At 44.2% G+C, this 17,509-nt stretch overlaps 1 protein-coding gene across 1 annotated transcript in view; it reads left to right on the top strand.

Moving 5' to 3' along the window:
- TTC28 (tetratricopeptide repeat domain 28) overlaps nt 1-4,213 on the top strand; it is a 472,107-nt gene extending 467,894 nt beyond the window's left edge. Inside the window, exons 20-21 of the mRNA XM_023513262.1 lie at nt 738-845; nt 1,849-4,213. Of these exons, the coding sequence (XP_023369030.1) occupies nt 738-845; nt 1,849-3,479 (1,739 nt within the window). The 3' untranslated portion in view covers nt 3,480-4,213. The remainder of the gene's footprint in view (nt 1-737; nt 846-1,848) is intronic.
- The last annotated feature ends 13,296 nt before the right edge of the window (nt 4,214-17,509 follow it).

Genomic DNA, 17,509 nt, shown 5'->3' with positions numbered 1-17,509 from the left:
GTCTGGCTTCTCCCCAGGGAGACATACTTATTGGGTGCCTCTGTGAAGTCTCTTAATAAGTCTAAGTGCTATACCAACAGCTCATTAGCTGGCTTCTTACTCAGGAAGCTCTGTGCCCTTTGTCATACCCACTCTGAGTCTTATAAGAATCAGGGAGAAGCACCCCTGGGCTTTGGCAGAGGCAGGGCGGAGTCCCTTTACCATGGTGCAACCAGAACAGAGATTCTCCATGGTCAGAGCTCCCTTCACACCCTACAGTGACAGACACTGAACACATATGAAGACATTGTCCTTGCCCTTGACAACTTTCCACCTTCCCAGGCACCAGCTTTAAGGTCCTAATGCTGAGTAAAGTGGCATTGTCAGACTTGTCTTGGACAGTCTTTAAGTAGACTGTTCCCCTGTGAAAGAATGGAAAAAACAACAAGGTATTAGTGAGCCTGTGTTCTGGTTCCCAGCTCTCAAGAATATAGGCCGTAGTGCTCCATGAAGCAGAGCCAGGCAGGGGATCTGCACACAGCATCCGGGGGCTGCGCTGAGTGATTGTTGGGGGCAGGCAGCCTGGCCTTCTGCGTGCACATGACTGACACATGGAGACAGGGAGAGGCCCTAGACTGGGTGCTTCCTCATGGCCTTGCGGGTGTTCCCATGATGTGATACAAGCTGCAGCTCTGGTCGTGTTCAGGATGTGGAATCATCCGTAAGGAAGCAGATGTTGATATTTTTCGCTCCTCCAGGTTTTGATCTCTGTGAAGTTGGTCAGGAGGAAGTCATCCTGAAAACTGGGAAGCAGGCCAACCGCCGGACCGTGCACTTCGCACTGCAGTCCCTGCTGTCTCTCTTCGGTAAGGGCACCCTCAGTGCCAGCCTCTGTCCCCTCCAGGAAAGGGGAAGAGAATGGAATAAACATTTTTGTGTGTATGTGTTAGGTACTGTTCAAGAGTAGTAAACAAAAACTCCCTGCTCTTTTGGAACTTAAAATCAGTAGGGGAGACAGACAGTTAAAATGTGTATGGTATGTTCAGGGGGAACTGGCAGTTCCTATGAAGAAAACTAAAGCAGGGTAAGGCCCTAGAAAGTGAGGGAGTTGTAGCAGAGCAGGTAGGACATGTGTGCCTGTCCCTATGCGGGGCCTGACAGAAGCAAGTGCCCAGGTCACACAGGCCTGGGAGGAGGTTTCAGGACTTGGGGGCACACCCAGCTTGACTGATGTTCTCAAGGGAAGAGCTGGCTGCTTTGGGAAGGGTAAATCTTGGCTCCAGTGGGGACCATGGTTTGCAGGCAGAACCAGCAGGATTTACTGAAGGATGTGTGTCACGACAGAAAGGATCAAAGGGGTACCCTGATTTTTGGAACAATTGCCAGAGTGAGATTGCCTTTGGCTAAAGTCAGGATGGTGGCAGAAGAAGTGGATTTGAGTCCCCCTCAGACACGGTCACCATTGAAATATCCACTTGACATATTCACAGGCAGCTGGTTGTATGGTTTGGCGTTGAGGGGAGGCCTGTGGAGGGAGAAAGATGCACACAACCACCCAGGAGTGCATGCAGGTCGGAGGGGAAGAGGACTGTGTCCTGAGGGCACTCCATGGTTCAAAGGTTACAGTAATGAGAAGGGGTCTGAGAAGGAGTGGTTGGTGAGGGCAGAACTGAGCAGTGGACACTGCATTTGGGCCAGCATAAGCACTGAGGACCTTTACCAGAATGAATGGGGACAAACCCTGAGTAGAGTAGGTAGTAAAGGGTGGGATCTCTGCTAACATCTGTGCCTATAAGGATGTTTGTGATTTTTTAAAGAAAAATTAAAGCCATATCAAATTCTAACTGTCCCACTTTGTTTTGTGCTTAGATTCTACAGAGCTACCCAAGCGCCTCAGCCTCGACAGCTCCTCCTCCCTGGAGTCTCTGGCTTCAGCTCAGTCTGTTTCCAACGCCCTGCCCTTGGGCTACCAGCACCCTCCCTTCTCTCCCACTGGTGCGGACAGCATCGCCTCAGATGCCATCTCGGTATACAGTCTGAGCTCCATCGCCTCCTCCATGAGCTTTGCCTCCAAGCCTGAGGTGGGGTCAGAGGGTGGAGGCCCCAGAGGACGGCAGGACCATGACCGGTCCAAGAGTGCTTACCCACAACGATCCACCCTGCCTCGGAGCCAGATGTCTCCCCAGACCCGCCCTGCGGGCAACAAAGAGGAAGAAGAATACGAAGGGTTTTCCATCATCAGTACTGAGCCTTTGGCGGCCTACCAGGAAAACAGGACAACTTGCTTCTCACCAGATCACAAGCAATCTAGAGTCGGGACAGCTGGAGCTGTGAAAGTTTCCGTAAGCTCCAAAGGGAGCATAAGCACTCCAAATTCTCCAGTTAAAATGACTCTGATTCCCAGCCCAAACTCACCCTTCCAAAAGGTTGGAAAACTAGCAAGTTCAGATACAGGAGAATCAGACCAGTCTAGCACAGAAACAGATAGTACGGTGAAATCTCAAGAAGAAAACAACCCAAAGCTTGATCCACAAGAGTTGGCCCAGAAAATTCTAGAAGAGACGCAAAGTCATCTCATTGCAGTGGAACGTCTTCAGAGGAGTGGCAGTCAAGTCAGCAAGAGTAATAATCCAGAAGATAGCATCTCAGTGCCGAATAGTACTGCCGTCTTCAGAGCATCGGAGACAAGTGCGTTCAGTAAGCCTGTCCTCTCCCATCAGAAGAGTCAGCTGTCACCAGTCACTGTTAAACCAAAGCCCCCAACCAGGAGCTCATCCCTGCCCAAGGTGAGCTCTGGATACAGCAGCCCCACCACCTCCGAGACGTCTATCAGAGACAGCCTGAGCCAGCTCAGTGGCCGGCCGTCACCTGGCTCTGACTCCCAGACTTCCCTGATGGACCAGCCCCTCTTCAAACTGAAGTATCCCAGCTCTCCTTACAGCGCTCACATTTCCAAATCACCAAGGAACGTGTCCCCAAGCTCAGGCCATCAGTCTCCTGCTGGCAGTGCTCCATCCCCAGCTCTCTCCTACTCCTCAGCTGGTTCTGCTCGTTCAAGTCCAGCTGATGCTCCTGACATAGACAAACTCAAAATGGCAGCCATTGATGAAAAGGTGCAGGCTGTCCATAACCTGAAGATGTTTTGGCAGAACACACCCCAACATTCCCCAGGACCAATGAAAATCTTCCGTGGGACCCCGGGAACGATGACTTCCAAAAGAGATGTCCTCAGTCTATTAAATTTGTCGCCACGGCACAACAAGAAGGAGGAAGGAGTTGATAAGCTCGAACTTAAGGAGTTGTCTCTGCAGCAGCCTGAGGAAGCACCACAAAAAGCGCGTCCCAATGGACACTGGCACACTGAGACCACCACCCTGAGCACGCTGCCGCTGCCCACCGGCCCCCCTGCCAGGGCTCCTGCACGTCCTTTGAGACTTCCCTCTGGAAATGGCTACAAGTTCCTGTCCCCAGGAAGATTTTTCCCTTCTTCCAAATGCTAAAGCATCTTTTCTACCAACTGAGTCAGAGTGGAGCGGCCCATAGACAAGGGCTTGGTATTCACTTCAGCCTGTTCCCTTATCTGGGTACAGTCACCCCACAAGGCCACCAGCGCCACCTTACCATGGTGTGCTCCCTGGGTGAGGAGCAGCACTACCATGCCCAAAGGCCGACACACACACAACACACACACTGGTGACTTCTCTGGACATCTGGGCCAGATTCACCAAAAGCCAGGACTTCTGTAGGGTCAGTACAGGAGGCTCATGGAATTTTCTACACACACTTCACCAAATGTTTACCTTTGAACTCACTGTTTCTCATCTTTGATATAATTCTTCAACAGGATTTTGTACAAAAATGGTCATAGTTCTGGGGTGGGGAGAGGAAAGGGAGCACATATTTTGCTAAGAGGTGTATATGCAGTACCTTTTATACACAGAAATACAAATAGAGCTTTTTTTTTAAGGCTTTCAGGTGCTGGTTGGGGGTGGGATATATAAAATCTCTCTAAGTTGAATTCTACACAAAAGTGTTATATTAGCCCAAACCAGAATAATGGTTTTAAAAATGCCAATGATTTGTAATTAAATTGTAGCAATTCTGATTTCGTGACAGTGTAACATCACAGCAATGATGCAATAACTCACAGTGAAACCAAGCTGCTCTGCTCCACTGAGCTCTGCAAACATCCTCGGGGCCCCACTATCAACCAAACTTGAATTTTCTTAAAAAATTTGTGTAACTCGTATCCAGGCATTTTAGAACTATGCAATTGTGATTTAAAATGCAACTTTGTGCTTTTAAAACATTACTGACCTTTTTTGTACGTGGATAAACAACTTGGTTTTATTATCAACAGTACTTGGCATTTATAGCTATTATTTTTAAAAGCTCAAAAAGTTTTTTAAAACATCAAATTTTGAATAGTCATCAATAAGTAATTATCAAGTTTGGAGCGAAAGGTTGAAATTACTATTTCCTTATAAGCAAAAAAAAAAGAAAAAAGAAAAAAAAAGTCCCTTGGCTAACTAGATTTAACCAGAATCTAGCTTTTTAGCTCCTCCTCCCTTTCATTAGCTCTTAATTTTATTCTCTTTTCCCAGCTCCAGGCCCCTAAGACCTCTTCTGCCTAAATCCACTGCTGGGTTCCCACAGCCCCAGCACCCACCTCCGTGAGCTACACGCTCCTCTTCCTCGTGGCTGTCATGGCTGACCTCCCCTTGCTCCTGCTGTCTGAACGACAAGTCCCCTCCTCTGCCATGGAAGACTAATGTCAGTATTCTGAGAAGCAGGGGGTCTTTTGCTGGGATATACATCTGAATTATTGTAAACAAGGAAAGATATTTATCACAGAAAATGAAGCTGGACTTTCCCTACAGCTATGACAATGTACTTAAATTGTTGCCAGCTTGGGGCAAGACAAGGAAATAGTCTAATTAGAGGTAACCATTAATTTATTTTAATAAAGAAGTGAAATGCTAAAAATCATATTAGTACTAAGTTTAGTTGGAGGATTTAAATAAGTGGGGGTTTTTTTGTTGTTGTTTTGTGTTTTTAGGGACAGGCTCTCACTGTCACCTCGGATAAAGTGCAGCAGTATCATCGTAGCTCACTGCAGTCTCAAAACTCTTGGGCTCAGGTGATCCTCCTGCCTCAGACTTCTGAGTAACTGGGACTATAGGCATATGCCACCATGCCTGGCTAATTTTCAAATATTTTTTATAGAGATAAGGTCTCACTATGTTGCCTAGGCTGGTCTTAAACTCTTGGGCTCAAGCTATCCTCCTGCTTCAGCCTCCCATAGTGCTGGCATTACAGGCATGAGCCACGACACCTGGCCTACATAAGTATTGTTTAGGTTTTACTAAAATCCTACTACCCTCACTGTGAGGTTATATCACACAAAGGTGAGCAGCCACCTAGCCCAAGAGAGCAGCAACACATGGGGTGAGCATGAGGGACCTGGCAGGAGGGATACTTATATCAAGACCCCCAAATGGAGTTTTACCCTTGGGTAGGACCTCACTTTATAAGCACAGACTGACCACTTCATCTGCTCCTCAGTGTATTCCTCTGAAAAGAAAGGATACCACTTATCCAATTTGTGTTATTCTCCTAAACTACATTATAGAGGTTTTTCATTTAAACCAACAGCCTTATTGACAAACACAAATAATAAGGATGTCATAGTCTAACCCTGATCCCAACACTAAAACCAGAAATATTTTATAAGAAACAAGAATTATAAGACTGTCTTTATGTTAGTAGGGGGGAAATGGTAATAATCATACCTTAGCAAATGAAAGCCAAATTGACAGCACTGTGCGTTTAGCTAAATCAGGTCCTCAACAGTAAAAAAGTAACCTCAAATTTCTAGATCCATAGGCGAATGGTTCGGCTGTCCCTTTCTCAGCAAAGCTCTCGCAGCCTCTTTCCCAAGTGCCAAGGATCCCTGGAGTAAAGGCCTGGGGTCCCTATTTGCCCACCTCTTGCCGACACCCTCCACCACCTGGACCGCTTCCTGTGGTTATCGAGCCAGCTAGGAGGACTCGTGGACTCTAACCTGGTTTTAGTCCTAAGTACATTGTTGTTTAGGTTTCACGTTAAAAAGCCAAATGGTATATGTGATTTTTTTTTGTCCTAGATGTAAGTTCCACTGAAGGGAAAACAAGGGTGATAAAATGATAGGACGAATCTAAAGATCCCCATGGAGTCGCCACTTCTTTATGTTCCTGTAAGTCTTGGTGTTTCTGAGGGAAATGGATGTGAAATCATAAAATCAAGGTGAATTTTTCAGGCTACCCTGAAAAAAGTATGCTCTTAAAATTATGAGAGATTGTATAACTCACAAATATTTCTTTGTATAGATCAGGGGTTGGCAAGTATGACCCATAGGCTCAGAATGGATTTCACCTTTCCAAATGGTTATGTAAGGACCGACATGATATTCTTAGTTTTGCCTCTTGGCTCTTACAGCCTAAAATATCTAGTACCTGGCCTTTTAAGGAAAAGTTTGCTGACTCCTGGCGTAGATGACAGACAACATAATTATTCATGTTTTGTTTCTACAATCTAGGAAGAGAGAATGTAGTGGCTACATTGGCTGGTATGCCCAGGAACCCTGAGCATTGAGGGTTCTGCATAGCCACGGGCTCTTTGCCCCTTTTGGGAGGAATCAATGGATGTGGGGAATATTTACAAAAACAGTTTTTGCTTACCATTTGAAAAAAGTGTTAGTAGATATATTTCCTTTTAGTTCCAGAAACTGGACTGCCCTACCCTAATCTACCCCAATCAGATGCAGATATACAGAAAATAAGCAGTACGACTCTCAGAGACCTTAGATACAACTCTTAGAGACCAACTCTTAGGGTGACCACAAATCAAGAGGGTAGTGAACTATTCAGCTACTCTGGTGGTTTTTAACTAAGTTAAAATACCAAGAGAAAATAGCTTCTAAAACTTTAACATTTTGATCATTTTGATTAATTAATAGGCAGCAAAATGAAATAGTTCTCACCTCATCCCATTTTTTAAAATCTCATGGTTCACACTGATACGTGCTGGGTTTCACCAGGAGATGAGGTGCCACCTACACTATCCTGACCATGCTCTCGTCTGGCCCAGTGACTGTCCAGTAGGGCAAGCATTGTAGTAAGTCCCTGGTCCATGCATGTCCCTTCGTCTCCCAGCCACACACACTTGCAGACCCATAAGGAGAACTCTAGCCTTGATAATTTTTGTTCAGGTTGGAAAAATACCATGCAATAATCTGGTTTGCTTTTAATAAGTAGGCAAAAAGTAAAAATTGTATAATTTTCATCACATATTTTGTTGTTTTATCTAAAATGAGTGTACATGTGGTTTGTGAACTGGGCCTTGTTTGTTCCGGATCCTTTGGAGATGTTCCATGTCAGGACACCTGTTGTCCCCTCTCCTCTCCTCAGAAACCTTCCCCACTTGGCATTCACGTTCCTTATATGCAGTGTTAGCCATCTTTGGCCTATGTGGACTTTTTTGTAAATTACACGGTTTCCAGATGGCATTAAACTTTTTATATTACGAAATTTACCATGTAAAAAGAACTTCATATTTTTATTGAGATTGCTAAGGCACTTGGCCTTCTTCCTTTGTGATTTCAGTGTCTATTAAAGCATGAATTCCCTCAGCTTTACGTGCTGTTAAGTTTCTTTGCAGTACACAGAGTGGTGATGTGTCAGTAATAAGCTTGTGTCTTTGGAGTTTTGGCTACATCTGTAAGCCTCACAGACACCAGCTGGAGAGCACGAGAAGGTGCACAGCAGAGCTGTGCTGCTGTCTCTGGTCCTGAGGCCCTGAGCACCTGCTGGGAGGAGATGGTTTAGATGGCTAAACCCTAATAGTGAGAAGGCCAGAAAATTCTACAGTTGGATAATTGTTTAGACAGTTCATCACCACCAGGCCATATCTAAAGAAACTTCCAAGGAAGTATTTCAGAAAGAAAAAAAAAAAATCCTCTATGTAAAAGTGTGAGAAGCATGAAGGAATAGAGAAAACCTAGGCTAATGTGAATAAATAAAATCAAATATTGATGGTAAGACAGGAATAACGTTTGATTTGGGTAATAATAAAAATACCTAGGTGACAGGGTGGTGCCTGTGGCTCAGAGGAGTGAGGCGCTGGCTGCATTTGCCAGAGGTGGTGGGTTCAAACCCAGCCCCAGCCAAAAACTGCAAAATAAAAAGGTGATAATATATAAAACAATAGAATGACATAAGTTTAGGAAGATAGAGTGATTATTTTTAGAATAAGTTAATACGTGCAATCACATACACACAAATAGAAGTAGGGAGTTATATTTCCAAACTAGTTAGTGGGAAAAAAATACATTAATTTTTTTTAAAACCTTGGTCAATCTAAAGGAACAGGAAAAGGAAGGAACAAAAACAACCTTTAAAAGGCGGGACAAGGATAAAATAAGATGAAAGAAATAACCTTATCAGGAATCATCATAATGCAAGTGAACTAAACCAAAGGCAGCTGTCCTGCCTGGAAAGGCAGTGTGCCGTGTGCTCTTTAGAAAGCTGTGTGCTACTGGAAAATCCACCGTCATCAGCAAGAGACCCGCCAAAGCATAGGGGCCTCCAATGGTTGGAAGCAAAAGATCATCAAAGTACATATTAAAAGGCACTAATGAAGAAAGATTATTTCCTAATGATAAACTTAGCAAAAAGGCGAAGTTCTAAATGTGTATGCAGCTAACTAGATAGCCTCAAAATTCATGAAGAAAAAAATGGCAAAACTACAAGTTTGGGAAAATACACTGTCATCTTGGGAGATTTTAACCCACTACTCTCAGTAATTGGTAGATCAAGCAGACAGAAAATGAGAAGGCATATGGTAAGTTTAAACAATTCAGGAACAGGCTTATGGAGTGGAGTTATAGAGGACCTGGTCTCCGGTAGTGAATCCACCTTCTCACGTACACTTGCGCTGTTTTATGAAAATAGACTACGTACAGGTCAGAACGCAATACAATTAAGTTGGACATCAATCCAAATCACTTAGATGTTTTAAATTCACTAAATAGCATATGAACCATGGAAAAACTCATAACGAACTGAGAAAATGCTACCTAACAAGATCGGCAGGTGGCCCCAGAGCCACCGTGGTAGATTCCGGGGTTTGCCTTTATTAATGACAAAATTGTTTCTTAATTTGTTCCACATAAGCCTAGAAGTTTGCACAGTGGACGCCAAATAAATCTCACTTTTACCCAATAAAATAAAATAAAATAGAGATTTATTTTTATTTCTGCCACCTACGGTTTTAAGGAAAAGTATAAATTATGATAGCTTAAAAATAAATGTATAATTTCATAAAAATTAATGGAACTCAGTATTTTAAAGAAAAAATTACAGTTCATATCCGAGAGTATTATTCAAATTAAGTAACTGCAAGAACCCCAATCAGCAAGGAGAGGTGCGGGTCCTGCACAGCCAGTGCCGTGACGTTAGGGTACTGGCATGTTAGGAAAGAGTAAAAACTGCTAAGCTAAATGACCAGAAAGTTAGAAAAGAGAAAAAAGGGAATTAAGAAAGGTCAGACACAAAAGAAAGTAGGTCAAGAAGGACAAGATTCGCCAAAAAGGCAAATCCAATATACCAATTGGATTTGGGTGATGGTATGTGGTAGGGGACAGGAAGGGACAGGGAGAGAGAGGGGAGAGAAGGAAAGGGGACGAAACAAAAGATGCAGGTGAGACCGAAAAATAAGAAAATACTATGAACGATTTTTATGCCAATCTATGTGACAGTGCAAAATGCCACCTTCCATGTTTAGGCTTACAGGGAAGCAGTGCCACGTGAGGTCAGGTGATGGATTAAAACTCCACAGTGCTGTAACATACAAGTTTACTTATTTTTCCTAAGAAATTTAAGAACAAGTGAAAAGTTTTATCAGTAACTATATAATAATAGGTTAGATAAACTTTGAGAAAAAGATGGTAAAGTTCTGAAAAAAAAGATAAAATGCAAAATCGGTGGAAAAGAAGTTCCAAGAAACTTAAAGTGGTGATCACAACTCCTTATCCTTACCCAACGTTACAGTTCAGATGGTTTTACATAAATTTCACCAAAGTTTAGGGGCCAGTTAATTGCTTAGAAAATACAAAAATAAGAAATGATAGCCAAATCATTTCACGATGCTATTCTCAATTCTAAAACCAAAAGAGAAAAGAAAATGTAAGGCCCATTTCATTTCTGGACCTAGACATAAAAATCCTAAATAAAATATTGGCCATTGAATCTCTGAATTGTTAAAACTAAGAAAACAAATCCGAAAGTGGGTCTTTAGACACAACTGGCATTCCTCAGGGGCTGGAGCTCGGCCCTCCAGGGGCATCATCTATAACACACTGGTGTACAGAAAACCAGTAAGCATTAAACTAGGGAGAACAAATGACGTCTATGGTTTACACAAGAAGCAAAGTCTATTATACTCCTACTACACAGTGAAATGTCAGCGTAAAGGGAATTCCAAGCAATTTCTACCATTGCTGATGAAACCATGTAAGAACTATATCCTGCTATTACTGTTAAAGTAGACCTTTATTTTAGTACAATAATCTATAGATGAAATATGAACATTAAGGAAGCACATGCAAGGATTTATAAGCATAATAATGTCCCTGTTACCTTGGGAAGTACAATTTATGTGCTAAAGGATTTGCATATTCAGCTGTGGGAGACAGGTTTTGTCAGATGCTTCCTGAGGAGAGAATGGTCCTTGATGAAGATTAAGGACTGAAACTTGTTGGGTTTCACCAGGAGATGAGGTGCCACCTACACTATCCAGACCATACTCTCATCCATCCCAGTGACTGTCCAGAAGGGCAAGCACTGTCCTAAGTCCCTGGTCCGTGGATGTCCCTTCGCCGTGTGCTTCAGGACCTCAGCTGACAGCTGATGCAAAAAGGTACAAGGAGACGGCTCTGGCTACTACAGCTGCTTTTTGATATTGTGATTCTAATGCTTTATGTATAGTCACTTTGTTTTGTAGTTTTAAACCTCAGGTGTTTTGGACAGGGGTCACAGTTGGTATCTTTGTCAAACCAAAGCCTTTCTGCAACTTTGCAACAAGCACGCCCGCTTACTGCCTCTGATGCTACTAAATAATGGCAGACGGCAGGGAAGTGACAGGCTAATGCTACAACCACTCCAGCAAATGAGGCCAAACATCTGGATCCAAAGACATTAAAAGGACACGCTGGCATTAGGAAACATTTTGTTCCTAAAATGAATTTCATCCAATCTCAAGATATTTATTAGATTCGCACCCATTGTGCATTTGGGCTTCAGGGAATAATAATATTCTTAAGTAAATAAATATTCTCAACACATTTGTGTTAAATGAAAAGTTTTTAAATTTCAAAATAATTTTACATTCCAGGAGTAGGACTCAAAGTCTCTCCTTTTAATTAACTGGGACAGGTAAATGAATTTCACTTCTTATTTGCCTGGCAGCACCCTGCCAAAAGTCCAATTTTCCTTTTCGTATACAGAGATTTTTGAAGTATAGGAATTTTCTTTGGAACAAAAAAATGCATAAGTAAAAGAAAATCGATGTATAATCAAGAAAAAAAGACAGTTCTTACCTATCCTTTCCAAAGGAACTCATTCCACAAATATTTGCTAAGAGTTTACGTTGTGATAAACACAATTGTACTCAATAAAAAACACACAAGCAGGAAGTTAAAACACGTGTTAGTTAAAACATCCACAAAATAAACCTTACGCACTTCACTCAGATGCCATTTTCTCTTGTGCTACAATTCAAACCACTTGATGAACGAAAGGAAATGCCAACCTATGTGCCCCCACCACTCCGCCCTCCACCCTCATAAGAATCGCCTTGGCCCAGCCCTGATGGCTGAGACAGCAAACTCGGGCAGGTGTGTGTGTTTAGAGATGGGGTCCTGCTCTGCTGCCCAGGCTCGAGTGCCATGGGGGGATCATAGGTCACGGCAGCTTTGAACCCCTGAGCTCAAGTGATCCTCTCACCTCAGACTCCCAAGTAGCTTGGACGGCAGATGCCTGCCCCTGTGCCCAGCTGGCAGTTGTGTTTTCTACTTAAGGACTCTACTCTCCTGGCTGTGGCTGACTGGACAAGAATAGGTCCCAGGCTACACGGGCAGCCGACTGGGTGGGAGGACAGAACCTCAGGAGAGGGCTGTGAACGGGCAATCAGATACCCATTTTCATGAATTCAATCCAGAAAGTCTCGACAAGATCAGGTCTTTGCAGCTAAAGCGCCCAGAGCTGATGATGTACCCTGAGGTCAGTGGCGCCACAAGCAGGTGAGTAGCAAAGGTGCAAATGCTATAGAAACAAGCAGGGAGGGGGAAGCTGAGCGGAGGAGAAAACAAACGCAAAGACACCAGGAGAGAGACCAAGACAGTCGCTGACATAGCCAAGTTCCAGGCCAAACATACCCGAGGCCGTCAAAAACAATGACAAAGCTGGAGAAGTGGCACCGCCAGAAATTAAGCTGTATTATAAAGCTATAATCATTAAGTCTGGGTGGGACTGGCACACAGATAGAAAAATAGATGAATATGTAAGACATCTACAAATGCCATGAAGGCTATGTTAACCAGTTTGATGAAAATATTTCAAATTGTATATAAAAACAGCACACTGTACCCCATGGCTGTATTAATGCACACAGCAATGATTTAATTAAAAAAAAAAAAGATGAATGTCCATAATAGAGAGTCCAGAGACAGACCCACACTATGTGGCCACCTGATTTATGATGAGTGCGACACTGCAGTGTACCACGGAAAGAAGAGAATAAACCTTTAAATAAATGAAGCCGGGTTAACTGGATATACATATTTTTAAAAATTAATCTCGATCTCTAGTTTACATTATACCACACATAAAAATTAATTCTTAGTGGATTGTATATTTAAATGTAAAAGATACGACAAAAAGGCAGGAAATCCAGGGAAAATACTGAGAAGAAAACGGAAGAGACTATTATCATAACCTTAAAGTAGGCAAACTTTTCTTAAACAGGACGAAAAAGTAGCACCTATGAAGAAAATATTTGGTAAATTGGACTACCAACTACAGAATACGTTCCTGACGGTGTGTTCACCCGGTGGAATACTCAGGGCGAGTGCATGTAACAGGGATGAATGTCTCAAATAAAATGGTGAGCAAAAGAAACCAGAAAGAATATATAGGCCATGTTTCCACCCACATGTGAATCAAAAACGAGCAAACCAAATGTAGGGTGTCAGAAGATACTGTTTACGCTCCCGGAGGGAAGACCAAGTACTTGCTTTCCCATACGGGTTCGCTCTGTAAAAATGCAGCGTGTTGTCACGAGCCGTGTCCTCCTCTACATGTGTGCCGTATGTCACTGTGTATGCATTTACTTAAAACCACACACCTGATTTTCCTCCCCAGTTCCTGTTCCCTCTGAAGTCTTCTATATCTCATGAATGACAACTCTGTCCTTGCAGGTGTTCAGGACAAACCCGTGGCGTGCCGCCCCATGGTGCCTCTCCTTTCAGCTCAGACACGGCCTGTCGGCCTGTAGGCTGCTCACCTGCCCTGAGGGCCGCCTGGACAGCTACAGGGGGCTCCCTGCTAGGCCCCTGCTCCCCTCCTCCCTCCCTGCAGCCTGTTCTCCACCAGGCAGCCACAGTAGCTGTTTTATTTTTTATTTTATTTTTTTTTTTATTAAATCATAGCTGTGTACATGAATGCAATCATGGGGTACAATGTGCTGGTTTTATATACCATTTGAAATATTTACATCAAACTGGTGAACATAGCTTTCACCGCATTTTCTCAGTTATTGTGTTAGGACATTTATATTCTACACTTAGTAAATTTAACCCGTGCCCTTGTAAAAATGCACCGTAGGTGTGGTCCCACCAATTACCCTCCCTCCACCCACCCTCCCACCTCCTCTCCCATCCTCTCCCTCTCCCCTTTCCCCTTCTTCTTGGGCTATAGTTGGGATACCTCAGCTCGCCTCACTTGTTTGTTCACAGCCAAGGCCTTTATGTCCATGTAAGGTTCTCGGGGATCTGGCACCACACTGTCCTCCCTGCTCACTGCACTCCAGCTACCAGGCTGCTTCCTGCTTCTCCTGCCTGAGTCTCTGAACCCGTGAGCCCTACCTGGGTAGCCACGTGACTTGCTCACTCAGCCCCCTTAGCTTTGTGCTCTGATGTGGCCTCCCCGGAGTCCTCCCTGGGCAACATTATATTAAAAAGCATCCTCAGTCTTCATGATGGTGCACACCTGTAGTCCAAGCTACTCAGGAGGCTGAGGTTACACCACTGCACTGGTGCCTGGGCAACACAGTAAGACCCTATCTCTAAAAGGTAGGGGTGGGAGGGGCCCTCTTTAAGTTTGAAATTGCACTGTAAGTGTCATTAAGGTTCCAGATTATATCCTCACCACCAAGAATAGAACCGGGTGCTTGTTATTCACGAGTGTTGTTGAATTACTAAATACAACGAAAGAGGCACAGTGCCTTCATGAAGAAAATCAATATAAGTGTTTATTGAAAAACGTTAAAAAGAAAATTTAATCATGTTCATGAATGGGAAGCCTGAATATCATAAAGGTGTTGATTACCCCAAAATTACTGTAAAAATTGGATGTAAGTCTGATCAAAATCTTGAATTTTTTTATAAACATTAACAAGAATATCTTCAAGTTCATGCAACGCAGAGGACTTGGAATTGCCCCGACAATCGTAAGCAAGGTGCGTGCAGGTGGGAGGGAGGGGGACTGTGCCACACGTAAGGCTCTAGGGAAGGCGACCGACCAGGCTGTGGGCAACTCACACCGTACGCCCCTGCTTGCCTCACCTCTCGCTCACCGGGCTGGAGTCCAGAACCACACTTTCCCAGATTCTTGCCAGCACAGTTCTGGCCAGATTCTTAAGACACGCATGTAAACTCTGAGGGCAGAAGAGAAGCACTAGTTTATCTTTGCACCTTGGCCAAGGAGGGGCAGACGCGGGTGAACTTCAGCAAATGTGAGATTTTGCAGCATCCCCCGGGTATCTTCCTCTGAATCACTGGCCTAAGGACTAGTGACAGCTGATTATTTTCAGAGATTTTTTGTGGTTTCTGCACCTTCTGACTCCGGGAAAGTTGGTGGTAAACCTGGGAAGTAGCAGGCAGTTTTTATTATTTTTATTATTTTAATTCCTGCAGTCCCACTAGTGGTTTGTAAACACCCAGTTCTCCACACTAAGTCCGCTCTTGCTCTTGCTCGAACTACTTAGGTGGTTTGCTTTCTTGCCTAGACCCTGCTGCTGCGGGTGTCATGGTGAGTAAGATAGTGTGGTAACGATTAGCGCAGGAATGGGCAGTGAGACTAATGAAAGAGCAAGCTCAGTGTTAGGGCCCCCACACGCCAGGAAACCTGGTGATTAGAGAAAGGAAACCAGATCAGAAGGGAAAACAGGAACCATACAAGGAAAAACGCTGAGACGCATTTCCTTAAAAATAAGCATTTCAAAAGAAAAAAATCTGGATGTCTACTTACATAAAGTGTACAAAAGTCAATTCCAGGTGAGATAAAACCTAGAATGTGAAAAAGGAAACGTTTTAAAGTTTTATAGAATATTCTTCTTCAAAGAAAAGATTTCTTAACTAAGACACAAGAAAACACAAACCATAAAGGAAATTAAACTTCTGTGCATCGACCAGCCTCTCCTCAAGCCTTACCAGACCACTCAGAGCTAAAGGCATCAGGTGCCTCAGAATACCGGGGTATCTGGGCAGAGGCAGGAGCTGTGGTGGCCCTGGGAGGGACATGACAGTGTGGTTTAAGGGCTGAGAAGGTGGTGCCGGATGTCAGAGCATATGCAGGGTGAGTGTGCACATGGAGGAGTGTGACACTGGCCCGGTGTGAGGTGCCCGGGCTGGGGAGGGGCATCCACCCAGGGTAGTGACATTGGCAATAAGGACTGACCAAACCCACCCACGTAGTAAGGATCAGAGTAGTCAGGCAATGCTGGAGAAGAGTTACAAACACAGGTAACTAGAATGAGCCCAGTGTGGTGCTGGGTTGGAATTAAAGGTATTGATTGCACTTGAGGTTTACATCACTTGCTCTTTAACTTTACCAGAAATTTAATGAATGCTCAAAGAATGGCTGGGACGCATCAAAAGGGCACAGATGACACTCTGAAGGGGCTCCTACTGGCCAAGTCAAGTACAGTTTGAGTATCAAAATAGTGCTAGTAACAAATCATAACCCAGTGAGTAACAGGAAACTCTAAGTCTGTACTGACATGAACAGATGGATACGTTGAAAGTTTGGTGGGGAGCAGGATCGTGTCCAGCTGTAGAAATTATATTTAGGTCTTTTTTTTTTTTTCTGAGACAGAACCTCAAGCTGTCCCCCTGGGTAGAGTGCTGTGGCATCATAGCTCACAGCAACCTCCAACTCCTGGGCTTAGGATTCTCTTGCCTCTGCCTCCCAAGTAGCTAGGACCACAGGTTCCCACCAAAACACCTGGCTATTTTTTTGGTTGCAGCCTTCATTGTTGTTTGGTGGGCCCAGGCTGGATTCTAACCTGCCACCTTAGGTGTATGTGGCTGGTGCCTTAGCCATTTGAGCCACAGGCGCCGAGCCAATATATTTGGGTCTTTTAAGAAGATTTCCATCTCCCTGCCAGCCTGCCCACGCACTCCTCTACCTTCTGGAACATACTAAGTACGTTTCTAGTTGCTGTTTTATGCCCTTATCTCTATAGTCCTGTCATCTGTGCCATTTCTCTGCCAGCTTTGAACAAGTTTTCCTCTTCATTAAGGCTCACGTTTTCCTATTTCATTGCATCCCTGGAAATTATTAATTAGATGCTAGACATTGTAACTTTTAAATTATAGGGTGCTGGGTTGGAGGGGTTTCGTATGCCTTTAAATATTTTTGTATTTGTTCTGGGACGTGCTTTAGTTAGACTTTGATCCTTTCAGGGCTGGCCTTTATGCTTTGTTAGGTCAGGCCACAGCAGCCTCAGGTGCAGTGAGGTCAGCCCCTCCGGGAGGTGGCACCTGCTGGGAACTCTACCCCACGTCCTCATGCACTACGGCCCACCTGCTGCGGTTCTTGCCCAACCTCAGGCGGTTTCTTTATACGCCTGTCCATCACTCCAGGAGATTCTCTGCAAATCTCCAGAGCTCTCTGTCACTTTTTCCTTTCCGGGACTCTGCCCTGGAAGTTCCTATCATGCTGACCCTCAGCTCCTTCGCCCTCAGACTCTCCCAGTGCCGAGGCTGGCAGACCCTGCAGGGCGGTAAGCTGGGGCCACCTCAGGGCTCTTTGTTTCATTCTCTCAGGGCACAACGGCAACACTGTCTCGCATCCAATCTCTGGAAACTCCTGTTTCCTGTATTTCACTAGATATTTTTGATAACGTTTGAAACAGCAGGGCAAGTCCAGCCCTTGCAACCCTTTTCATGGCTGGGAGTGGATGTGGAAAGGGTCTGTTTACATTGTTTCATATT

The sequence above is a fragment of the Otolemur garnettii genome, unplaced genomic scaffold (assembly GCF_000181295.1).
Source record: "Otolemur garnettii isolate 467f Iridium unplaced genomic scaffold, OtoGar3 scaffold00038, whole genome shotgun sequence".
NCBI lineage: Eukaryota > Metazoa > Chordata > Mammalia > Primates > Galagidae > Otolemur > Otolemur garnettii.
Note: the sequence above shows the minus strand (reverse complement) of the source record. Positions and strands in the feature narration are given on the sequence as shown.